The sequence below is a fragment of the Oreochromis niloticus genome, linkage group LG8 (genome assembly GCF_001858045.2).
Source record: "Oreochromis niloticus isolate F11D_XX linkage group LG8, O_niloticus_UMD_NMBU, whole genome shotgun sequence".
Classification (NCBI taxonomy): domain Eukaryota; kingdom Metazoa; phylum Chordata; class Actinopteri; order Cichliformes; family Cichlidae; genus Oreochromis; species Oreochromis niloticus.
The window spans coordinates 16,683,468-16,708,755 of NC_031973.2; the positions used below are offsets into that span (position 1 = coordinate 16,683,468).

The window sequence follows — 25,288 nt, forward strand, 5'->3', positions numbered from 1 at the left end:
TGGAGACATACCAGTGTTGAATAACCTGAGATAAAGATATCCAAAGTCACAAGGTTTCACTGGAAATTCAATATTTTTAACAATAGAATATTAATCTATTATACAATATTTAATTTCAGTGGTGGAATGCCAGTAGCTATGCGTGCTGAATATGCAGATGTTTAATTTATACCTGGCAGCTTGACAATGAGTATCAGTATTTGAGTGCAGTAATTCTAAATCGCAAAGACTGAAATTTCTAAATACTGTAAAGTGAAAAAAAAGGTGTTCAAATGTATCCTCCCAGCAGAGCACACTCCAAAGTGTTAGACCAACCAAATTAAAGACCGACACATATTAAATTTATTAGAGATGAAAATAAACAGTGTAATGTTAAACACACAAACAGACAAAATCTCATCCTCACTGCAAAATAGAAAAAACAAAACAAAAAACATTTCTACTTCAGTGAGTAAATTATTTTATGTAATTATTAACATTTTAAAACAGCAGATATGCTTTAAAGTATTAACACCGGGATTTCACTGGGACATCTTGTTTAGTGTATTTCAGCAACTCTAGAAGAGAAAAAGAGGAAAACTTAATTATGTTCCTACAATAAAAGATTGCTTGTGTAACATAAATAACATAACCAAAAAGGAAAAAAAAGAGGATCACTTGATAATACTGAGTATATGATATGATTTGATTGAGTAAAGTCCAAATTCTTTAAGTTGTAATGTTGTAATGACTCCTGACTTCTTAATAATTTCTACAAATTAGACCCATATAACCACAGTAACAGGCCATGTGATACCTTCTTTCAGCCTTGTGTTTTCTTCTGATATCAGTTTAAGTTGTTCTTCAAGCTCAGCACATTTTGCACAACCTGAAAAACAGTTTGCATCATTAATTAAAGAGGACAAATGGGAAATTGTAACGCCCACCAATTTACAGTCTATGCTAATTATTTTCACTATTGTCTTAATGCATGCGCTGTCTTTAAATAGCAATTGATATACTGGGACATTGTATGAATACATAGGACTTAACAATCTTGTGTCAGTTGTTGTTGTCGTTTAATGTTCACAATTGTATGACATGAAATTAAAATCCAATTAACAAGTAATAATAACAACACAGAATAAAAGTAACCTTCAGACAACATGAACACGTGATTTTAATAAACACAAAACAACCACAATGGTTCTGAGTACCAACAGTCCACTAGAAATTACACAGCTGAGACTTGTCTCCTCAGCACTCTCAACTTACTGTGGATTTGGGTTTTAGGTAGTAGTGCTTTATTGCTGATTCCAGGCTGCTTCAGGGCCCTGGCTCTGCTGGGAGCATTACACGCTTTTGAGGGTTCACTCATACATGCTGGCACTGCAGCCTCTGAAAGCATGAAAGCACCACAGGAGCTCGCTACAGGTTACTGCGCTCGTGAAGCTGTTCAGCAGCATAAATCACATCAATCTTTGGCCAACTGCCCAACAGCTAGTGGAAAAAGCCAACAAACCCTTTGGCATATCAGGAAATCTGCACTGATTAGTTTATCTTTAGCGAACACAGTGAGGTACCATTCTATTCCTGTGACTTAGATACAGTTCAGACCATGTCACAAGTTTCAAGTGCAGAAATTCCAGTAAATTTCCAACATACCTTCTCCTTGAGCTTTGGCAGGCAAAGCTCTCTTACTGGGCTGCTTGAGGATTGTGGCTTTGTTTGTAGCATCACAGGCAGATACTGGAGCTTCGAGACTATTGCATGGATCGGAAGCATCTGCAATGGGTGGAAAAAAGTTGGATTTTGTCCATTTACTGGGCACAGAAAAATCTACATGACTGTACACTTACACTTAGGTTTCAAGCTGCATAAGTTTCATGCAAATACCAAAAATACCAAACAAAGCTGTTAAAAAGGCTGCAATACTAGAGCATGCTTTTCTTATTTATTTACCCATTTTCTTCCTCTTTGACACTAGCAAACTTTCAGCTCTGGTTAGAGGGTGCTTCTTTGCTTGTGAAGTCTTGGTCACAGGATTAGTTGCTATGCAGACAAAAAGGAGAAACTGTTACAGAAAAATAAATGAACACATCTTTCACAAAAATCAGATACATTTCTACAGTAATTTCCTTCTCTATAAAAAACCTGAAAGACCACAGAAGACAACTAAAGCAGATGATCACAGAATTATTTCCATGGTTAAAAACAAAACAACTTCACAACATCTACCAAAGTCAACAACACGCTGGAGGAAGTAGAGGTATCATTGTCAAGAGCTCTAGTCAAGAGAAGCCATTTATAAATGGAAATACAGAGAGTTTACAACGAGGTGCAAAACCACTAGTTACACTCAAGAACAAGAAGGCAATATTAAACCAGAAAACACCTAGAAGTTTGGCATCAGCTGCATTTTTATCAATTTTTTTCCCCCTCGAGTATCAGAAGAAAGGCAACTTTACTGTGTATCTGAAGTGAGGGCAAATTGAAACTTTCTAATGTACAGATACAATTTGACAAATGTGTGAGTACCTGTAGGTCCACAGAGCTTGTTGGTACTTGAAGAAATTGCTGTACTGCTTCCTGTTAAAGGTGGCCTAAGGCACATCGTAGCTCTCTGGATCCCTGATGGGATTCCACTAAGCTGCGATCTTTGTGAGCCACAAGCGGGCAGCTTGGATCCTGGTATTGGTACAAAGGGGAAGACAGAGATACCCCGGACGCACCGTGCGAACACACAGATACAGTACATAGTTACACTGAGGTTATTAAACACATGATTATGGAAATAACAAAACTGGGACCTATGGAAACCTTTCTAAAAACAAAGGTATACACTTCCTACCTGTTGCTGTAGCACGCAGGTTGTAGCAGGATGTTACTCCTGTGGTCTTAAATACACACACACGAAAAGAGGACGTTAACGACAGACTGTCAAGTACATGGATGTACAGCTTTTAATCAGTACAAAATAAAATTTAACAAATAATAACTAATAGGTTCAACCTGTGTTCATGTTCTCAGATGGTAATATCAACATTTTGCAAACATTTAAGTCCTACCCCCTGGGGTGCATCAGGGGCAGTGGCAGCAGTGTTTCTTGAAGCTTCAGCTTGGGTTCTTTGTCTTTTCGTAGGTAAGCTGGATGCCACTGTATTCAACCTGGCTGGAATTGAGGAATGTGACTTTGATTTCATCAGCTGAGCTCCAGCTTTCGGAGGAGGGCAAAGGGATTTAGCAGCTGGCTGTTTCAAGAATGTTTTACGGTCACAGACGAGGTTTGATGGAGGGTCTGATGGCACCTGATCAGCTGGCTTCCCAGGACCATCTGTGTACAGCTTCTTCTGTGCTCCTATGTGTAAGCCCTCAACATGCTCAGTGTTCAAGTTGAATATTTTACAGCTAGTCATTGGTGTTGAAGTAATCAAGAAGTCTGTCTTTAAATCCAGGGTGTCATCCAAATCGAAAGACTTGGCTTTGTGGTTCACCGTACCAAAGCTTTGACGGTTTAAAGAATCGGCGAGCCCGCCCACCACAGGCAGACCTGAAAGATCTTTAGTCTCACAGCTACCACCTTCAGAAGCGTCATCATGGGTTTCAGCCTCCTTGGCACTATGGTCCTTAGCATCTGTCGACACATTATGCTTTGATGGTTCAGGGGCAACGTCAATATTGTTGTCTTTAAGGCTATTGGTTAGATTACTGAGTTCAGGTGTGGAGGGCTTCTCTGAAGACCTCGGGCGGATGTTGCATGAGCTTGTCTCTGACAAAGTTATGGTGCCGTTCTGCCTGGAGGTATTGTGGTGACCGTCACTCGGGTTCGCCTCTGATAAATTTATTGTTCCATTTGGCTTGGAAGCACTTTGGTGACCGTCATTTGAGCTGATTTCTGTCAGAGTTATTGTGCTATTAGGCTTTGAAGCATTTTGGCTACTTTCACTCTGGACTGTTTCCAACAAAGTTATTGTGTCGCTCTTCTTGGAAGGTGGTTGAGAATCAAAGGTGTTGTTCTTGAGGTCTTCCCCTAATACTGTGCTGCCACTGCATTTTTGCTGGGAATGCTTCTCAAAGGTGGTGTTCTGCACAGCAAATGGAGCACATTCCTTTAAAGATGAGCAATTTTGATTTGTGATGGGGGCTGTTTCAATGGTGCCAAAACCTGCCTGACCTGAAGTCCCATCTTTGGTGCAGCTTACATTAAATGGAGGAAGATCAAGTGTCTTATTCTGAGAGTGGGAAACTGAAGCAGTAGGATTTAAATCAGTAGACACGCTCAGATCAGCGGCCTGCACGACATTAAATGTCCCATTCCCGGAGTCTGATGCTTTTGGGCTTGGCTGTGTCGCATAGTTTTTCAACTCAGTGTCCTCATCGTTTACTTTGTGACAAGATTCCACAATTTCTGAGGTGACGTTCTTTTGACTACTACTACACTCCATATTAGATGTAGACCTTACACTCTGAGCTGACGTGTCACTGGACGAGGTTATGTCATGTGTAATATTAGCTGGTTGGCTGCTGAATGTATCATCAGGTGATGCTGAGCTCATCTTCATATTTTGTCCACTGGGCTTGCTGGCTGACTTTGTTTCATGGCTGGCAATCAGCTCTTTATTGTTAGCTTCACGTGTATCAGAAAACTCCACAGGTTCTTCCCGGATCTCCGAGGTTACTTTTTGATTAGCGCTGGACTCCATATTAGAGTGTGCAGATATGTCACTAGAAGATATTATTTCTCGAGTAATATTGGCAGGATTTCCCCCTGCTGATGCTTGACTCGTCTCTATATTACATTCACTGTGCTCTGATGAAGATTTGCTGTTTTCCAAAACACTTCCCATAGTAATGTCCTGAGTTACATCCAAAGAGGTTTTTGCTGTGCTTTCCCCCACACACTTGTCGGATTGTACACTTGTACTTGGCAATTTTTCGCCCGAGATGACATCTGAACTGCTAGGCTGTGCTGCAGTTTTTCCACTGAGCTCCGACAAAGACCTGTCAAGTTTCAAATCAAGCGGTGGAAGATCCTGAGTTACATCCATAGAGAATGGCTGTTCTTCTGGTGATAATGGTGAATCATGTGTAACATCAAGGAGAGTAATTTCTGGCAAGAATTTGTCAAGTATCAGCCATGGGACTGGAGCTTGTTGCTTGTTCTGGGAGGCATCAATCATTTTGACATCCGGGTCTGTAATATCTGTTGTCGCCGTATGTTCTGAAAGATCAGGAGGATGGATTTCAGGAATATTTATTTCAGGGCTTGTGCTCGCAGAAGATGCAGGTGCGCTGTCAGGGGCAGGGGAGTCATTTCTAGTAAGCTGTATGGTAGAATCACAAGTAGAATCAAATAGAGTCACTTCTGGCAAGCATTCATCACCTAGAAAGGACACAGGACCATCCATGCCACTGAATAATTGCCCAGAATAGCTACTAGGGGGATCTGAGTTTAACTGTTGGACAGAACCTTTTGTTGATTCTTGACAATCTGCTGTGGCTGTACCAAAGGAGAAAAGAGAAAGTGTCTGACGACGATTATTTTCATGTGTTGAAATTTCTGGAGATTTGTTGGCGATATTTAAGTATTTTAAAATTGGTGTCAGAGCAGACTGGAAAGAAATCCGTGACTTTGGCTTGCTGCTTGTTGGAGCAGGGGTTGAAAAGATACAGGTGTCAGAAAGAGGCTTGTTTTCTTCATGGGGCCATTTGAGTTTAGAAGTCCCAGCTTTAACAGTGCCCCCGGGTGGAATGTTTTCACAGCACTCATCGGCATCTGGATTTTCCTGAATGTATAAGCCTCGCCCGGCTGGTTTGTTGGCCATGGATGGTGATGCTTCTTCTCTCACAGAATAAATGAAAGGCTTCTTATTTAAAACAGAGGACAATACTCAGACTCCACACATATTATCAGCTGTCTCAGACTCCCTGTGCCTAAAATAAGAAAACAGAACTCGACTTTATTGGCATATGTAGACAACTGGATGAAAATGACTCAATGCTGAATTATTTTACAGCTATTTTATTTATACAAACTACATATTAAAACAGCAAAATCAAAATTCAATTTAGCACCGACAGTAATGGAAGACCATGTAATCTATACTTGTGCTGAGTTTCTAATGTTAACCCCCACCCAAAACATTTCTTTTAAACCGGTAAAACTAGAGCTTAGGTAACGCATACAGCAACATCATAGCTTAGGATCACAGATGGGGTTTGTAACGTAGAGATCACGGCAGTTTTAGGTGGAAAACATTGCTCTCCGATTGTTTACTATGTCAAATTTACGGTAAATAGTTATTTCATTCATGTAATGCTCTGAGCATGAGATCATCTTGAACGAGGCTAGGCTAAAACCTTGTAACGTTTGTTAGAAGAACGGAACCAGCTCTACTTACCTGTAAACACGCACTTCTTAGCGGATGTTTATAGATGCGAAACTATTTTAGTCTCAACGAGATTCTGGTCTGATAAGACAAATACGGATACGGACACTACAAAATAAGTATCAGCATAAACTCTGAAACTTTTATCCTGTTAACCAACGAAGCGCCTCTCCAGTTCAAAATGTCAGTTTCCTTCACGCTCATTGGATGATTTACACCAATCATAACGCAAGGATTCTTCTTCTGTGTTTAATCGTGAATTAGTGTTCATGCACAGACGATAGCGCTACAGTGCCATCTAACGTTGTTTTGAAAACATTTCGTGACCTTTAAAGTGTGCTTAAGTGGGCCGGGCCAGTGAAACGCCCCTTTCTGTCAGTGTGTAAATAAGGTTGACTACACATATAATCCATCTTAATGTAAAAAAGGAATGCAATTTCAACAGTACGTCTCAGTTTTTCTACATCATAGAGAAATGCTGCTATAGTAAATGAAAGAAAGTGCCAATATGACTATTTGGGCTTAAATTAGAAGAAATACATGTGTAAAATATAGCAAAAGCTCATTGGGACCGTTGTAAAAAAAAAATTTAAAAAAAATCCCAAAACAGAAATATCTCTATGATTTAGAGGTCATATAACAGCATTTAACTGCTCCTGTCATTTAGTTCCTTTTAAACAATGGACACACTGTAAAAAGATATAAATTTCTGTAGTATAAGGAACTTCCCTGCCATTTAATTGCTTATGCATCATTACTTTAGTGTAATATATATGACTGTGGGTATACATGTGGGGGAAGCTCTTTATCAGTAGAAAGAGTTCTACAACTTATTAAAAGACAGTCAGAAGTCCAAAATTTATGGCCTTCCCATTTTCCAAAGTCATCCAGTGGGCTGCATTGTTTCCTGTGGCGATTCTGGCCTCCAGACATCTGTCTGACACCACTCCTCCATTAGGTTTAAAACAGCATTCATTATAACATTATGCGAAGCTCTCTGATCTGTTTCTGTTTAGATTCCCCTTTAGTTTTCCACATTGTGCATAATAGAAATGTCAATTCAAACTGTTCTACCATGTTTGAATAGACATTTAGAAAAAGAAATAGAGTAGGGGTTAGAAATTAGTTTACTGGAGTGGCAACTCAGGTTGAACAGTTTGGAGAAGGAATATTTTCTTAAACTGCTCATACAAGGGAACTTGTGTTTCTTTGTTTTTTTGTTTTTTTTAAAAAAAATTGAGATTAATGGTATCAACACTGTTTTCATGCAAGAAAGTTTATGTTTATTTTACAAATTACACTGAACAAGTAGGGGACATGAAGGACAATTTCTCGGTACACAAAAATAAAACCATACGTATATTACATTCAGGTATTTGCACGCAGCCACTGAGTTTCTCACTCCTTTGGTGTTTTCTTCAGTTTGGTCTTTAGCTCTGCCATCAGGGGATTTCCAAATCCTCTGTGGACACAGGAGAAAAATAAATAAATACATTTAAAAAAAAGTCAGAAAACAGGAAGTCTCTTTTCTGGGGACTGTTTTTTTTTTGTTTTGCTGTTGCCATCCTTACCCGGGATGTTTTGGTGGCATCCATTTAGGCTTCTTTGGTGCCTCCTCCTCCTCCTGTGGGGGAGCGTCGCTCTTTTCCTCTGGCTTTGTTTCAGGTTCCTGCGGTAATTCCGTCATTTTAATGATACACATATATATCTTAACTTAAGAGAAAAAAACAGGTATTTAAACACTATTAGCAGTACCTGTGACACTGTTTCCTGGGTATTTTCATCTCTCACTGCCCGCTGTGTCTTTTTTAAAACAGGAAATCCAGCACCGAGCCCTAAGAAAAGCAAACGTGAAATTATTTGAAAGTTGTGAAAATAACAGGAAATAAAGACCTAAGAAATTCTTAATAGACTATCAAGACTAAGATACTGAGACTCGTGTATCATGAGTGACCTACCAGGGAGTTTTATTCCAATACCTATGCCTCCTAAAGGCACACCTCCAGGGAGTTTGACCGGCAAACGCGAAGATGGTGTAGGTGTGGGTGTGGGTTCCTCTGAGGGCATATGGAGCAGGGAGCGGGGATTTTTAGGTGGCCTTACACGAGGGTTCTTAACAGCAATTCGTGACCTTTGCACAGCAAAGTCCAGCACAGGGCCATCCACCTGTAATGCCCAAAAAGTCTGTTATGAACACTGTTTGATTTCAATCAAATTTTTTTTTATGCCATATAGAAACAATACCTTATTCCCAGATTCGATTGTTGGCTCTTTGGCCACCTGGGCCTCGTTTAGCACAGGGAATAACAATGAATGTGCAGGCTGTGGTCTATCCAGTGAGGACAAGTTCAGTGTGTCCTTCTCAGGTTCATTTTGTGAGTCGCTTTCAGATTCTTCAGACTCAGCGGGTTTGAGTTCATCTGAAGAATCAGACGCGGTTACCTCAGGATGCTCCTCCTCAGCTTCTACCTTCTTGTCGTGCGAAGGAGCGCTCTGTGTTGTCATTTTTGTTACATCTGCTTCTTCTTCAACATCCTCATACGCTTTCTGTGATCCACTTTCAGTCTCTAATGTTTCAGCTCTTTCTTCTGCTTTTTCTGGAGATTCCTGATTTAGATGTGATTGAGCTTCTATGTCAGCGACCGATTCCTTCTCCGCCTCAGCTGATTCCTTTGTCAGTAAGTCCTGAGTTTGAGGTTGTGTGATATCATCAAAGATGTCTGTGGACACGCTAGCCACCAGGTCATGGATCCCCTGGAGAGAGTCAGTGCTCGTTGATTTCAGCAGCTGAGTCTCGCTGCTCTGAATACACGATTCACTGAGAGATTGGTCCAGAAATCCAGACTCCACAGTTGACGAAGACATTTCTGTGTCACTTATGGCCTCAGATTCCCTACAAATGGCCTCTGCTAGTGACACTATCTCATTCTCTGTTGATGTTTCACCTTGCTCCTCATTTAAAGTGTCTGTTTTGTCGTCCAATAGCTGCCCTGGCTTGGGCTCTTCCTGTTTAATCTCATCAGTGTCCTCTGACATCACCGTCTCAATCCACAAGTCAAGGATTTCTTCATCAATCACATCTTGATATCCACTGACTGAGCCACCTTTTCTCTCTGATGACGTCACTGGCAAATCCTCTGGTCTGGGTTCGTCAGCTGTTTCAGCTACTATTATTTGTGTCTCACTTATCTCAAGTGCTCTGTGTGGCGACTGATTGTTTATCTCCTGAGTCTCAGAGTTTTGAGTTATTTCCAATTCTGCATTCAGAGGACTCTCTGTTCCTCCTGTTTCTGTGATTAGCTCACCTGCAGTTTCTTTAGTTATCTGTAGATCAATTTCATTTAAGGTCTGGATTCCATCTTCTGCTTCCTCCTCTTCATCTTCACAACCCCTTCCTTCTCTTTCAGTGGCTTTACCTTGCATTTCAACAGAGCTATCATCAACTGATATAGGCTCAGTTTCAGCTGAGGGTCTCACAGACCCATACTCACTCGTGTCTTCTTGTAAACTTAATGGCCTGCTGATGCTTTGGTCCAACTTTATGGCTGCTACTGATTCCTGAATGACGAATTCAACCACTTCTGCTGCTGCAACCGCTTCTCTTGTTTCACAGTCACCTCCTGTAGATCCGCTGCCATCATCGTGCAGCCCTTCTGATCTCCTCTCCGTCTCGTCCAATAAACCAAGATGTGTTCCAGTCACCTCTGTCTTCATTGAACTTGTCAGTAATTTTCCTTCTTCTTTGTCAAGTCCTGATTCTTGAATTACTCCTTCAACAAGCTTTCTCTCTGCCTCTAGTTCAAGGTCCGGTGTTCCCTCGTGCTCCTCCACAAACAAACCAAAGCTCGTCTCAGTCTCTTCTTTGCTTTCTTGTTTCTCTTCCATGGACTCCTTCAGCAGTAAATAGTCAGCTCCAGTCCTGCAGCCACTGTTTTCAAGGCTCTCCTGATCTCCGCTCTCCACCTCTTCTGGTAATTGAGTTGCCGGGATTTCCTCACAATCTCCTGCTTCCAGGAACCTTTGTGTTGTATTTTCATCGGCCCCCCGAAGCTCATTGTTATATTTGGAAACTCCCTCTAGAATTTCCTCACATGTTGGAGTATTTAGTTCCTGCAGCACGGCACACTGGCCTTCACTGATCCCCGGGGGAGTGTTTTTAAATTCTTCGTCCGTTTCCTGCGTAGTCTCGCCTTCGGGCTTTACTGTAACTGAGGTGCTTGAATGTATAATTTCGCTGTAAAATTCTCCGGTGTAGGCTTCACCGGAGACGCTCTCCTTTTTTTCTTGATCTTGATCAATGAGTCTCTCTTCTGCTGAAATATCTGTTACTGTCCCTGGGACCCTCACATCCTCCTCGTGTTTATCTGTGAATCCAGCTGTGTGCAGCTGTGAAGTAGTCTTCAGTGCAGCTTCTTTACCGGATAAATCATATTCAGTTAAAAGATTTTCTCCTTCAGTGTCTTCTGCTTCTGTTCCGATGTTCTCGTCCAGATCTGGCACTTCTGTTGTCTCGTTGGTGGCAGGCTGCTCTGTCTCAACCCCCTTCTCTTTCTCACCTTCATCATTTTCACTGCTATGAGTCATCGCATAAGATTTTGTGATAACAGTGAGCATATCCACTGATGTATCTGGCTGGTCTCCAAAGGCTGAGAGCTGATTCTCAACTTGACTTGTTTTCTCCTCTGATTTGATTACATTTTCGGAGTCCAGCTGTAGCACAACATCACAGGCTTCTGAATCTAAACCTTGTTCATCTTCATGCTGCGTTTTATCATCTTCTTCCTTTAACTCGGTTTCTTTAATAATGTTATCTGTCATTGGAAGATCTTCCAGTGTCATTACATCATTTTTCTGTACCTCTGCCTCCTCTTCTGGACTTATATCTGTACCTATGCTCACTTTCATCTCAGTGTCGGTTTTATCATCGTCCTCTGCTGCCTCAACAGTTTCTGGCTCTAAATCTTGTTCATCTTCATGCTGCAGTTTATCATCTTCTTCCTCTAATTGAGTTTCTTTGCTTTCATCTTCTATTGGATGATCATCCAGTGTCGCTGTATCAGTTTTCTGTACCTCAGCCTCAGTTTCCTGCTTATGATCATCCAGTACTGAACTTATATCTGTAGTTATGCACAGTTGGACCTCAGTGCCCTCTGCTCCTAAATGCTGTTCATCTTCATAGTCTGTTTTATCATCTTCTTCTGGTACTTCAGTGTCTTCTGCTTCCAAATCTTGTTCATCTGCATGATCTGTTTTTTCATCTTCTTCCTTTAAGTTGTCTTCTTTGAACATTTCATCTTCTATTGGATGATCATCCAGTGTCACTGTATCAGTTTTCTGTAACTCGGCTTCTGTTTCCTGCTTGTGATCATCCAGTACTGGACTTATATCTGTAGTCATGCACAGTTGGACCTCAGTGCCCTCTGCTTCCAAATCTTGTTCATCTTCATGCTGCAGTTTATCATCTTCTTCCTCTAACTGGGTTTCTTTGGTTTCATCCTCTCTTGGATGTTCATCCAGTGTCACTGCATCATTCTTCTGTACTTCAGACTCTATTTCTTCCAGGCGATCATTATCATCATCATCGGGACTTAAACTTGTGCCAATGGACACTTTAATCTCAGTGCCCTCTGCTCCTAAATGCTTTTTATCTTCATAGTCTGTTTTATCATCTTCCTCTGGTACTTCAGTGTCTTCTGCTTCCAAATCTTGTTCATCTTCATGCTGCATTTTATCATCTTCTTCCTCTAACTGGGTTTCTTTAGTAATCGCATCCTCTCTTGGATGTTCATCTAGTGTCACTGCATCATTCTGCTGTACTTCAGACTCTATTTCTTCCAGGCGATCATTATCATCATCATCGGGACTTAAACTTGTGCTAATGGACACTTTAATCTCAGTGTGTTCTGCTTCCAAATCTTGTTCATCTGGATGATCTGTTTTTTCATCTTCTTCCTTTAGGTGGGCTTCTTTGAACATTTCATCCTCTCTTGGATGTTCATCCGGGGTCACTGTATCATTCTTCTGTACTTCAGACTCTATTTCCTGCAGGTGATCATTATCATCATCATTTAGACTTAAACCTGTGCTAATGCACACTTTTATCTCAGTGTCTTCTGCTTCCAAATCTTGCTCATCTTCATGCAGCAGTTTATCATCTTCTTCCTCTAACTGAGTTTCTTTTGTTTCATCCTCTCTTGGATGATCATCCAGTGTCGCTGCATCAGTTTTCTGTAACTCGGCTTCTGTTTCCTGCTTGTGATCATCCAGTACTGGACTAATATCTGTAATTATGCACAGTTGGACCTCAGTGCCCTCTGCTCCTAAATGCTGTTCATCTTCATAGTCTGTTCTATCATCTTCTTCTGGTATCTCAGTGTCTTCTGCTTCCAAATCTTGTTCATCTGCACGATCTGTTTTTTCATCTTCTTCCTTTAAGTTGTCTTCTTTGAACATTTCATCCTCTCTTGGATGTTCATCCGGGGTCACTGCATCATTCTTCTGTACTTCAGACTCTATTTCCTGCAGGTGATCATTATCATCATCATTTAGACTTAAACCTGTGCTAATGCACACTTTTATCTCAGTGTCTTCTGCTTCCAAATCTTGCTCATCTTCATGCAGCAGTTTATCATCTTCTTCCTCTAACTGAGTTTCTTTTGTTTCATCCTCTCTTGGATGATCATCCAGTGTCGCTGCATCAGTTTTCTGTAACTTGGCTTCTGTTTCCTGCTTGTGATCATCCAGTACTGGACTAATATCTGTAGTTATGCACACTTGCACCTCAGTGTCTTCTGCTTCTAAATCTTGTTCATCTTCATGCTGCATTTTATCATCTTCTTCCTCTAACTGAGTTTCTTTAGTAATTTCATCCTCTCTTGGATGATCATCCAGTGTCACTGCATCATTCTTCTGTACCTCTGCGTCTCCGTCGTACCTATGAGCCTCATCTTCTGGACTTAAATCCTTGATACTGCACACGTTTATCTCTGTGTCTGCTTCTAAATCTCGCTCTTCTTCATGGTCAACTGTTTCATCTTCTTCCTTTATTTGGGTGTCTTTGATAATTTCGTCCTCTCTTGGATGATGATCTGGTGTCATCGCATCATTCTTTTCTACCTCTCCTTCCCCTTTGTGTACGTAATCCTCTTTATTTGGACTTTTTGCTATGCATACTTTGAACTCGTTGCTTTCTGCTTCCAAATTGTCATTTTCACAGTGCATGTTGTTATATTCCTCTGCTACTTCAGTTGTTTTTGCTTCTGAATCTTGTTCCTCTTCATGATCTGCTTTATCATTTTCTTCCTTCAGTCGGGTTTCTTTAACAAGTTCCTCCCTTCCTGAATGATCATCCAGTAACACTGCATCATGCTGCTGTACCTCTGCCTCTCCTTTGTGCATGTGATCCACATCATCTGGACTTATACCTGTAGCTATGCATGCTTTTACCTCAGCGTTTTCTGCTTCTAACTCTCGCTCATCTTCACTGCGCAGTTTATCATCATCTTCTTCTTTTCTCTCAGTGTCTTCTGCTTCAAGGTCTTCCTTGTCTTTATCATGCGTCTGATCCTTTTCTTCGTTTACTTGGGTTTCTTTCATATTTTCCTCCTTTGTTAGATGATCAGTGGGCAACCCTAATCTCACTGTTGCATTCTCAGCATCAGTTTCCTCCTCAGTTCTTTTTTGGCATATTGCAACCCCGGAAAAAGTTTGTGTTCCAGAAGCGGCATGTTCACGTTCATCATTTCCAGGCTCCACAAGTCCTGCACAAGTGCCCATTTTTTCGATCTCCATCGTCTCTCGTTCGTCTTCTTTTGCTCTTGAATCATTTGAATTATCATTTCCTGTCTTTCTGCGCTGTTCCTCTCTCTTGCCCTCACCATCCTCTTTGCTCTCGTCGACTTTTCTCAGCTGGGTTTTGTACTGCATGCTTTCCTCATCAACCCCTAAGTCGATTTCTGTGGTGCAACGTTCCCATTCGACGATGGGGTGAGACGAGCTCAGCAGAGAGGATGTTGCGACAAGCTGCTCCTCCTCGACACCTCCTCTGCTGCTGTGACCGTCTGCTGAGTCAGAGGGAGGGTGCTTGATTTCAGCTGCAGATTCCTGATTTGTGTTTGGGTCATTGTTGACAGTGTCAGCGGGCTGTGGCCTGATGAATCTGTTTACAGCTCCAGTTATGTAGTACTGAGAAAAAAAAGGAAAGAAAAAGAAATTTGCATTATGTAACACTTTAATTTGCAGCATCAATAAAATTCAACAAAAGACAAAAGTGTGAATATATTTGTTTTTCCTGCATTGATTTATTTTCAGTCATTCCAGGCAGTTTGTATATCCCATGTTTTCATTAAAAATGATGCACAAGTTGCATTTAAGGACTCTTAGCGCCACTGCATTCAAGGCTATTTACACAATGGTTTCTTTCCAGCTTTGCAGAAACTTCGGGGAAGTCTTTTCCTGTTTCAGCACCACAATACTCCCATGCACAAAACACAGCCATGAACAGGAAGAACCTGACCGGCCTCCATGGAATCCTGACTTCATTGATTATAAGTTACATTAGCTGCTGATGTAGTAAAGAAAAAAAGATTTTATGTAATAGACTTCAACCCTGTCAGTCATCTTGTCCTTTATTGGACATAACAGTGCACACAATAGACTCAGAAGTGGGAGAAGGAGTGTGAGTAAGCAGACTCAAACCCAAGCACCTAGAGAGGAGACTCGAGCCTCCAGAATATGGGTCACCTGCTCGAACAGGTGAAACAGACTTTAAAACATCTGAATCTGTTTATTTTCAGTGTATATCATCAAGTGTCACAGTGGCTATTTAGTCCAGCTGTCAGGCTACTAAACTGTGACTATAACTACCTGGCACGTCTGAAAACCAGGGTGATGAGAGAAGCGAGAGTGGTTTAAAAGCAGATGTGAATCCAAAATAAAGAGATGAAAGGAGCTGAAAGTTTTGTAGATGCCATAAGAACTAGTTGGTTGATGTGGGTTCATCTCTACCAGAAATGTGAAATAAGTAAACATCCAATCCATTTATATTTTAATCTAGAGGGCACTTAAAAAAGAAACAGAGTTTTATGAAGTGCTGTATGAAGCAGCAAAGCATCACACAGCAATAAGACAATAAGAAACAGTGATGAATACAAGGTAAGAACACAGCACTATCATTCTGGGTTAAAAGCCAAGTAGTACAAATTAGCTTTAACATGTGTTTTAAAAAACAGGCAACCAGCGGGACATCCTAACATGGCCAGACAGATCATTCCAAAGTCTATGGGTGTGATAGCTGGAAAAAAAACAAAACAAAATCCCAAAACAGGAAACATCAATCAGTGCACCCTAAGCAGAAGTGAACAACAATAACAGCAGGACTCTGAAATTTAAACCCAGTAAATGGTACACCTGCGTTTCCTGTTTGTCAGACTGTCTCCTGTGTAATAACAGTCTCAAACAGTCACTGCGCTCCGGGATGCATTGTGAGGAATCTCACTAATGCTGCAACTGCAAGGAGCGCACATATTACAAGGATCAGTTCTCAGAAAGAACTGCAGACAGTCTCCAGCTGATGACCAACAGAGCAATCAGATCTGCTGTGATCTATGATCATAATCTCTCAGTCAGCATCCAGCAGGTTAATGTGCAATTTGAAGGAGAAAAGGTTTCAGCAGTTAATAAAAGCTTCTGTCTAAAACAGAGAAGCTGTTCCAAGAGATGGACAAAAGATAACTTTGGACTGAGTTAAGCTGTGATTTGCACTTAATGTTTTTACTTTTCAGGAATTATTTAAAAAAAATAAATCCTGCAGCCAGGTTCAAATAAAAATTGAGAAGACCTCTTTGTCTTGGACGTGAACATGCCAGTGATTCAGAGACACCCCCCCCCGCTCTCCCCGAAAAAGGGAGGGGGTAAGCATTGCTATAACGTAGGCGGATATGTGGGGGGGAGAGAGAGAGAGACCCACTGACACACAGGAAGAGAGACTATTTACATCCACGTTTGACGGACTTAAAAGTTTAAAACACAAATCTTTCCTTTCATTACAGGTTTGGATTGAAATGATGACGGCTTCTCACCCAGACTGTCCACAAAGTTCTCTCCACGCGGGACAAGGGACTTTCAGGGTCCATCTTCACGCTTCCTCCTCGGTCAGTCTCTGACCATCTGATGTGACGTTCTCGTTATTAAAAATAAATCATGGACAAACCAAAGCACCGTGTCACTTTAGTTTTTCCCCCCCTAAGCGGTCTTTGCAACCAGGCAGAAAGTCAACAGAAAGTTGCAGCCAAGCGCGTCCAGGATGGAAACACATCAGCTGTTAGTGACCGTTCACTTCCTCCCCCTAGAACTGACATATGTCCGGGGTATGATAATGAGGAAGAGACAGATTAACACACACATTCACACGTTAACACAAGCAGACGTGTTGCAGACTTTGCGGATGTGAATAATGAGCATGGCCACAGGAAAAAAAAAGTTCGTAAAACTTTGTGACAGATACCGAAGCGCTGCTCTGAAACGGCGCTGTCAGGATGCACCTGAGAACACGCACGCATTCATGATTAAATGACTGAGACCGCCACATAAATAAGCACATCTTTATTGTTTGCATGAATACATTAATGAAATGGAACACAGAGGAGCGCTTTGTGACTGAATTAGAAACCATTTAAAGAGACCCATAAACCAAGACAGAGTTATTATTTTCACAAGTTAAAAAAATGAAAAGGCATATGCACAAGCAATAAGACATTTCTGAAGATAGCTTCTTGACTTTATGAATCTTCTTTTTGTGCATCATAAAGGGGTGACTTCACCAGCCAGTTGTTGCTGAGTGCTGCTGCATATGAAGGATAATACAATGCCTTTTATGGGTACATAGAGACCTGTGCAAAGTCTAGCTCCAGCTGATGCGACATGAGTCAGCTGATCACTGCAAGTCTTAAAAAACCCCAAACATCTGGGGGTGTGAAGGTGGCCTGTTCCAAACCACCAGCCGCCACCCGGCTCATGACACACTGTAGAGTCAGGTCAACTGAGCACGAATGAGTCACACTGGGCAAGGATGTATGGCATTAAAAAAAAATAGCATGTCCCAAATTTTGTTTCATCTGATTTTAGCTTCCTAAAAAATACCTTAGTTCCAGTGACGTCATTGACCCATTGGACGTGACTCACCGGTAAGCTCCATTATTAAGCAGATGTCTGTTAGTGAAAATGTTTTTAACCCTTCATACTGTCACCATCGAATAAAATGCTCACAGAGTCACAATTATTCTCACCTTTTATTTGGTTTGTAACTCTGGGGCAAATTTTAGGGCTCTGTTATTATTATATAGAACAATTTCTCATGGTAGTTAAGCAGCTGTTTATGTTTTTATATGTAGGAAATAATACGCAATTTCTACACCATGGAAGAGGTGGAAGTAAGATAACCGTTATTTTTACAACCAAAGAACTGAAACGGTGCGTTGCAGTATCTACGGGGAGGTTGTTAACATATGTACAGCAGAAGTAGCTGCTCTAAGAACTGAAAGGCAGAAGCTGCAAGCTAAAGAACTAAGAAGTTATATATTTATTGGGCTCAACCGCTACAACACCTCCTCCTCACAGCACTGCGGAGGCGGTGCTCCTGTGGTCGAGAGTGGAGAGTAAAAAAACAAAAAAGCAAACCACAGCGTCAAAAGCAGAAATGCCTTTTAAAACGAGAAGTAATTTCCGATACGTCGGTTGACCAACAACAGATATCTCCTTTGCATACAAGGCTTGCTGCAGTAATAAATAACTCATTATCATGAGAGCCTTGAAAGACTAGAATATTTAGCTTTTATTTCAAAACGCAGATTAAAGCCAATCGATTACTATTGTAACATTATTTGTAAAAAACGATATTAATATTTGAAAAAATATATGTTGACGCAGGACGGAAAAAATAAAAGGATGTCAGAGTAAGAATAGACTAAGAATATAAAATACATGCATGATCACATCATAAACTGTATCCTAAAAGCATCAGTAATAGTTCATATTTCCTGAAGAGATAAATATTAGATACATTATAATAGAAACACACTGGTGCAGGACTTTCATGCAGTAGATGAATTCTCCTCATTGGGCTCTGAAAGAGGAAAAGAGCAAAACATGAGAAAAACTCTCCCTTACTCCATGTGATCGAATTAGCCTCTTCCTGCACGGATAGATAACAGCAAGTACTCGATATGTGATTTTCTGGCCTTATTGGGGTTACTTCAAGAGGAGGAGGCCTTAAATGTTTACCTGTCCATGTCCGGTAAACAGGAAGCTTGAGAGCAGGGTGCGTGATCTCCACGCAGACTCTCAGACGTGCCCTCTCGTTTTCTTTGGGAGCCCTGCTCAAGTTGACCTTATTGATGTGCAGCGCGCTCGGGTCGTCCTCTCCGTCCTTCTCGCCGTCCTCGTCCACGTCTGACGTCGAGTCCTCGTCCCTGTCTATGGTGTTATTCTCCTCGTCCACGTTTTCGTCGATGTATTGTATTCCTTCGATGTCGGGGTCTGTGACTGCCGCTTTTGTTTCTGAAAAGTGATGAAAGTTCAAAAAACACGTTTTTACTCTCTTTCAATCACCCTCGCTTGTAAAATTAAAGTGGATATTTTAATGCACATCAAGAAAGATTTCCTTAAGTGTTTATTTTCTTTTTAAGAATAAACCTAGGGGATAGTATTCCACTTTTAGACTATAACACCATAGACAGTAGACAGCATGGACTTTTAGCTTTCCAGGTTGGAAAAATGAGCCTTAAAACTGCATTCTATCCGACGGCCAGCAGATGGCGACAGTTGCATTGCAAAAAGACTTTTCCTCCTGAGTTTATAGGCTTAGACCTTCAGCTTTGGTCAAATTGATCAAAACCATCAGAAACCAGTGGGTTCCGTCCATATTTTATACCATCTTTGACTAGAAGAAAGGTTACAACTGAATTTGTCCTTTCTATCTATCTATCTATCTATCTATCTATCTATCTCTCAGTACTTATTGCATATCCATTTGTTCGTCTCTTCAGCGGTTCGTTTGTCTGACTCGGCAGGCTTGTGGACATCTCTAGGGCGCACACGCTTTTCATTTCTCTCCGTCCGTCATCTCCGATCTCCTCCGTCTCATTGGACACAAGCGGCAAGAGCGTGGGTCCTCCTGCTGACCACTGTAACTTGGCCTTAGGGTGACCTCCATTCAACAAGAGGGAAAACACACCAACGCCTTCGCTGCTCCAGCAGACTGAGATTGATGGAGGAATGGATGGAGCGACTGAAGAACAAGGGATACAGATAGTTACAGTTGGAACGTCCTTGCAATTTTAATCGTGCAGTTTAAAAAGCAGGTAAAAGTGCGTCAGTCAATCATACCAATGTCAGCATTTCTCCAGTGTTTCTCAACAGGATCCTGTAGGGAACAGTGTCTCACTCTACAAATAATCCCTCCTCTTTTGTCGATTTTCTCCTGATTTGTTGCCCTTCTCTTCAGAGTGGCTGTCGCCCTGTAGAGTCTGGGTTCAGTCTGTATGGGCCCCCATATCTCTCCTCCTTTTATCACCTCCTCCTCTCCATCATCTTGCTCTCCCTCCCTGAATCTGAGCCAAGTCACTGAAATGTTTGGAGGGTAGAAATCTGTGATTTCACATCCCAGAGTTTGATCTTGGGAAACGGTGGAGCTGACAATTTCAGACACGCACGGCCTCCTGATGAATCCTGTTTGGGATCAAAATAAAAAATTAATCTTTGATTTTTCAACATTTCCCCCAATCTCTCCTCATCCCTCATCCTTACCTCTGGTCTCCCGGGTGATGGGCTGCTTCAGGGCAATGTGGTGGACGCTGACCCACACTTTCATTGCTCCTTTCTCCAGTTCAGTGCAGGGAAGTTTACACTGGCTGTAGGCTGAAAAGAATCCCTCTGAATTGGGCCGAGGGGAGGACGAGGCCTGGGACGCCACGGGGCTGAGCTCGCCACCCTGGCAAAACCAGCGGAAAGTGATGACGTCTGGATGGAAATGTGACGCTCGGACCGTCAGGCTGATGACATCTGGAAGATGAAAATGTCATCAGTGTAGCCTCCTGCAAAAAGCTTATTGTTAAATATGCAATAGGAAATGATAGTCTACTTAAATCACCTTTGTCTCTTTGTGTTTCTGCCAGCTGTATTTCTGACACCTCAGGAGGAGCTGGGTGACAAAACATACAAGAGATTCAGTTGCAGGAATCGCAAAAATAAAGGGAATAATAGAAAAAAAACGTGTTCTTACACAGAACAGTGAACTTCTCCGACACCCTCTCCTCCACGATCTTGTCCTTGCCTATGTAGGACACCTGGCACTTAAACACAGCACCCTTGTGAACTGAAATCTGGGGGATGAAGGTGAGCGAGGAGATCAGCTGTTGAGTGCCGTTTTTGGACGAGTACAGCGGCCCCTGAGTGTGCAGCTTGTAGTAACCCATTTCACCTCTGGAGAGCAGCAGAGGACCTTTCTCTGACACTGGGGAGGTAAGAGTTAGACCATAGGGTAGATGGATGGTGATTAGGGGGTTACAGAGGCAGTTAAAGTTAGCTTTGGAAGTCCCTGTGAGTGTCAGGTGGTCAATTGTTAGCAGAATCAACGTGTTAAAGAGGGGGAAACAGAGCACGTTAAAGGGTGCGAGGCAAGTCCAACATCACCAACACTTTAATCCAAATGCATTTCATTTCCCAGCTCCCCAAATAACCAGCTTCCATCCCCCAAAATAGCTTTAAAGATTGGTGCTCCTGTGCAAATTAACTCCTTCATTCAAACAATAAGTGTAATAGCTGGAGTTCAGAAAGAAAAAAAAGAGGGAAATATGAGGCATCCTACCTGCGAGTGAGGTGTCAAAAATAGGGGTGTCATTGAGGAACCATGCGGTCTGCACCCGGTCCACCCTCCTGCCTTCAATGCTCAGCGACACCCTCCCCTTTTGACCTACTATCACTCGGGGAGGGAGGATGATCCCCGACACGCTGAGAGATTTCTGTTTCTCTGAGCAGGGTCACAAGGAATTATAAATTAAGAGACAGAGAGAGATAAGGTGATATATTTTCATACAAATATGTCATTAAATTCATTTTCTGCAGCTCCACACTTGGAGTAGGTTGAATAATGCAATAGTGAACATCAGTGGACTAAAATGTCTTCATGCACGGCCGATCATTCAGGTAAGGAAATACCAGAAATTTGGATGAGTGGAGAAAAGTTTCTCCCACCAAAAACTCAACATTCAGATGAAGAGATTCAAGTCTTTGGTGTCGGTGGACCTCTTTTGATGAAGGTCATAATTCAAAAGGGGGCGCTGTTGTGTTGTAATGCTTTTCTGTAAAGATGAAGCTATCGTGGAAACTACATGGGATTCAATGAAAAACATGTGGTCACATTTTTATTATTCAGAACTTTTTCAAGGATTTTCTCGAGCATGTCTACTTTCCGAGACAAAAAAAACAACAACTTCTTCCTCTCTAAAAAGGTTTTGTACAAACTTAGTTCCTCCTTCTTAGTCACAAATGGACAAAAATAGACTTTGCCTCATTTCTTCAATGCCTTGCATATCAAAAATCTCCTGCTGCAGTTGCTGCGTGGTGAGTTCTGACTCACCATCTCTTCTCCTCCATGAAAAGCCAAAGCAAAGCAGGAAGACCAGCACTATAGAGATGCACATCATAGCCACAGCTGCTTTGGCCGAGTTATTCAGCACTGGGGCCTCATCTAAGAGGAAGCAGAGGCAGAAATGTATCAGATGATTCATAGAAGGACTGCCAGAAAGAAAATAATTAAAGCAATCTTTTTCTTAGGCAGCCAGAGTTGTTTCTCTGGTACCTGTTTTTAGTCAAAGCATTGCGCTACTTCATTATGATCTTGTGAATTGCACATTCAAAACATGGTCATACTCTGAGGATCCAGCTTGTCCAGGTATACTGAGTTACTGACAGGATTCACTAAACCAGGCTGGTTCACAGCACACTCCACCTTGCCACGCTGCGCCCTCTGCTCGGGGCTTAAAGTATAGTAGCGTCTGGTTCTGTAACTCCCATCTGGGTTCTGCTCAGTGACAGGCAGGTCAGGGAGGGTCGTGCCATTTTGATACCAGGACACAGACACTTCCTCTGGGTAGAAACTCTCCACGTCACAGTAAAGAGTGAGAGGAGAGTTTTTGGAGGTTGTCGGCAGGACAGAAAGCCTAAGAGTGGAAGGACCTGAAGAGGGGCAAAGAAAGTATTTTCAAAACAGCTTGTGGCTTTGTCACAGGCTTCATCAGATTAAAGGATTCAAAGAACAGAAGTGACGTTATGGAGTGATAGAGAATGTAATATTAGAAATACTGTGACAGGTCATGAGGCAGTAAGGCCAGTAATATGGAAACAGTGACTCTGAGTGACTCACGGGTGATATTGAGCTGAAAATCCAGCTCTTGATAGTTTCCACTATGTGAGACTTTGCAGCCAAAGGTCACATTCTGGTCCTCATGGGAAGGGTAGAACGTCAGGTTGCCCACAGCCCTGTAGTACCCATCTGGGGTCAGTTCACCTTCAACCTGGTAGGGAGGTTGAATCACTTCCCCCGCTTTGGTCCAGGAAAAAGAGACAGGAGGAGGGTAGAAACCGTCTGCATGGCATTTAAGCTGGGTCTTAGTTTCCAGCACCACCCACTGATGAGGAATTGAGAGAGTGGGAAATGCTGAAGGGGTGGGGGAGAAGAAGAAATGGAGTCGAGCTTAATTTTTAGATTCAGATGTGATCATAGGTCAGAAAAAGGAATCAAAACCATGAGAACAGAACCAAGACATACCGACGATAGTAAATGTAACATTACTATAGTGCAGAATAGTAAAGTTGTAGCTGATGGTGCATTCATACATCCCCTGCAGGTCAAGACTGGCTTTGAGGACGACCAGCGAGAAGTCCCCATTGACGAAGTCAGCGTTGTCCCAGCTGAAGCCTTCCTTTATTTGTGTTGCTGGTTTTCCAAACGAGGCGATTTCAGAGCCATTTTTAACCCAGCTGACTGCGATCAGAGACTGGTTTATGTTGTCCCCCTCAGCAGAGAGCGTCACGTTGCAGGGGAGGGTTGCGTTTGTATTTGGACTGGCCTGAATTTTACTCGAAGACACTGAAAGTAGAAAGAGATGGACAGAAAAAAAAGAACAGAACTCATTAAGGCTCCTTACTGCAACACATGAGGGCTTGTAAGATGCACTGTGCCATTTTTTGTGTGGTTGGGTCTGCATTTCAACAGCCCCCACCCCCCAACCAAAAAAAAAAAATGTTACAGACAAAACTATGTTATGATGAAAGGTTGTTACATATTCAATAAATGTTTCCAGTGTACTTGGTAAGAAGTGTCATGACATATTGAGTTATTAGGTTGTGTTTTTTTTACTCTTGTCGTGTAACATTTGTGAAACAACTTCTTCTTTAGAAAGAAGAAATATCACAATCTTCCTCTTACAAGTGGAAACGTTGCCACGAAACTGATTGATGAACCAGTTGACCAATTGACCTTATGGCATTTTCCTGTTTATGCACCTTGTACATATTGTTTTGTGAAAGATACAAAATTGTCTTTCTAATGTGTTTGACTTAATTATGTAATAAATGTCATTAGAAAGCACCGAGAATAAGGTAAAACCGTAAAAGCAAATAGCTGTCTAAGGCTGAGCAAATAACACTTGTCCAGTTTGTTAACTTAAATTGAATGAACAGTGAATGCATTCTTTCTTTTCATCCCTGAGAGTAAATCAATAATCTGACTACACTTTATTGATTCAGTGCAAATACAAGGCCTTTAAGACAGGTCCGGCCATCCAATCAGCTTAATTAGTAACTAGTACAATAAACACTTATTGGCAGGTGTAACACAAAGCGGTGGAAAAATTTCCATCGGCATGAAGCGCTTATTTATGCTTCTCGCTAAATGATGGGCCGATCAAAGCGGATTAACAAGAAACCTAAGAATGGAGGTCAAACTGTGCCGCTGACGCTTTTGACAGCCTATTTTTGACAAGCACCTCGAATCAGTTAATAGCAAACATCGTGCTGATGCACCAAAGAGGAAGAGGTTATTTTTCATGCCATGCTTTGATCAGACAGACGTTTTTACTCACTGATGTCACTTCAAGTTCCACATGGTGGAGAGAGACTTATTCTGCATTACCAGGTTTATATTACATATTTTCTAGAAGTTAAGCTGTGATGCATTGTGTCTGATCGGCTGTTAATACTGTGCCATTCCCACTTAATAAGGGTCTGAACTTCACCAGACATTATAAACCCAACAGCTGCATTAGGCAGCACTGGCCACGCTGGCCTATAAAGAATACAACAAAAGCTCCTTGAATATTAAAAATCACTCATGTCTCACTTCATACACTGTCATATCGCTCTGTTACATACACTGTGACTTAATCCAGGAATCAACACAACATAAAGGTCAGGTGGATGCTCACAATGTCTCACACTTAAGGTCTTTAATATGCACCATCTATAGTAAAAGATTGACATATAGCCCACCTGAGGTAGCCCACCTCATACCTTGTCATCAGCCAGAGTAAAATCAGAGCCGCCTCTGTAAACAGCCATAATACTCACCATGCTTTATCAGAGTCAGGAGGACAACATAGGCGAGGACTTTACACCACATGGCTGGGCTTGTCTTGAGACTTCTTATCATCAGGTCCTTTTCCCTGTCTTATATAAAGCTACAAGGTGACAGTGGGCGGGATTGTCCTGCAAGTCGGGGAAATAAGAAATATTGTTCCTGGGCCTCGGGAGTGAAAGGAGGCCCTTGATATGTGTACGTTCCTCCAGAAGCAAGTAAGGCCTGAAGAGCAACAGGGTGGAAACGGGAGAGAGGAAAAAAGGAGGGAGATGTGCAGGGACGCACA

At 41.8% G+C, this 25,288-nt stretch overlaps 3 protein-coding genes across 4 annotated transcripts; all 3 read right to left on the bottom strand.

Annotated features, from left to right (window-relative positions):
• Positions 1-319: 319 nt before the first annotated feature.
• LOC109203253 (mucin-5AC) lies at positions 320-6,580 on the bottom strand. The gene is made up of 9 exons (XM_019362631.2): positions 6,381-6,580; positions 3,048-5,913; positions 2,831-2,876; positions 2,518-2,667; positions 1,942-2,031; positions 1,645-1,764; positions 1,255-1,377; positions 797-868; positions 320-557 (listed from the first exon to the last, which is right to left on the bottom strand). The coding sequence occupies exons 2-9, from the start codon at positions 5,802-5,804 to the stop codon at positions 508-510; spliced, it is 3,408 nt and encodes a 1,135-aa protein (XP_019218176.1). The 5' UTR covers positions 5,805-5,913; positions 6,381-6,580; the 3' UTR covers positions 320-507.
• A 1,048-nt stretch (positions 6,581-7,628) lies between these two features.
• On the bottom strand, positions 7,629-16,731 carry si:ch211-136m16.8 (titin homolog). Its single transcript, XM_019362632.2, has 6 exons — positions 16,448-16,731; positions 8,613-14,552; positions 8,327-8,534; positions 8,124-8,203; positions 7,940-8,037; positions 7,629-7,830 (listed from the first exon to the last, which is right to left on the bottom strand). The coding sequence occupies exons 1-6, from the start codon at positions 16,499-16,501 to the stop codon at positions 7,767-7,769; spliced, it is 6,444 nt and encodes a 2,147-aa protein (XP_019218177.1). The 5' UTR covers positions 16,502-16,731; the 3' UTR covers positions 7,629-7,766.
• A 224-nt stretch (positions 16,732-16,955) lies between these two features.
• Positions 16,956-25,269, bottom strand: si:ch211-180a12.2 (uncharacterized). 2 transcript variants are annotated; one of them, XM_019362633.2, is made up of 13 exons: positions 24,993-25,269; positions 23,194-23,514; positions 22,789-23,082; positions 22,296-22,601; positions 22,003-22,113; positions 21,232-21,393; positions 20,647-20,961; positions 20,515-20,565; positions 20,172-20,426; positions 19,752-20,093; positions 19,381-19,653; positions 18,648-18,923; positions 16,956-18,489 (listed from the first exon to the last, which is right to left on the bottom strand). In XM_019362633.2, the coding sequence occupies exons 1-13, from the start codon at positions 25,072-25,074 to the stop codon at positions 18,458-18,460; spliced, it is 2,820 nt and encodes a 939-aa protein (XP_019218178.1). In that variant the 5' UTR covers positions 25,075-25,269; the 3' UTR covers positions 16,956-18,457. The 2 variants fall into 2 exon arrangements, with proteins under 2 accessions (XP_019218178.1, XP_019218179.1); XM_019362634.2 differs by having other exon boundaries at positions 20,647-20,877; positions 24,993-25,268.
• Between the last annotated feature and the right edge of the window lie 19 nt (positions 25,270-25,288).

Coding starts and splice junctions, on each gene's coding strand:
- LOC109203253 (XM_019362631.2), bottom strand. CDS start 5,804: ATGGCCAACAAACCAGCCGGGCGAGGCTTATACATTCAGGAAAATCCA. Junction 2,877..3,047: donor CCCCTGATGCACCCCAGGGG/GTAGGACTTAAA, acceptor TGTGTATTTAAG/ACCACAGGAGTAACATCCTG. Junction 558..796: donor AAACACAAGGCTGAAAGAAG/GTATCACATGGC, acceptor TTTCTCTTCTAG/AGTTGCTGAAATACACTAAA.
- si:ch211-136m16.8 (XM_019362632.2), bottom strand. CDS start 16,501: ATGGACCCTGAAAGTCCCTTGTCCCGCGTGGAGAGAACTTTGTGGACA. Junction 8,535..8,612: donor CAATCGAATCTGGGAATAAG/GTATTGTTTCTA, acceptor TGGGCATTACAG/GTGGATGGCCCTGTGCTGGA. Junction 8,038..8,123: donor CCCAGGAAACAGTGTCACAG/GTACTGCTAATA, acceptor GAATTACCGCAG/GAACCTGAAACAAAGCCAGA.
- si:ch211-180a12.2 (XM_019362633.2), bottom strand. CDS start 25,074: ATGATAAGAAGTCTCAAGACAAGCCCAGCCATGTGGTGTAAAGTCCTC. Junction 21,394..22,002: donor TTCATGGAGGAGAAGAGATG/GTGAGTCAGAAC, acceptor GACCCTGCTCAG/AGAAACAGAAATCTCTCAGC. Junction 19,654..19,751: donor CTGGAGAAATGCTGACATTG/GTATGATTGACT, acceptor CTTGTTCTTCAG/TCGCTCCATCCATTCCTCCA.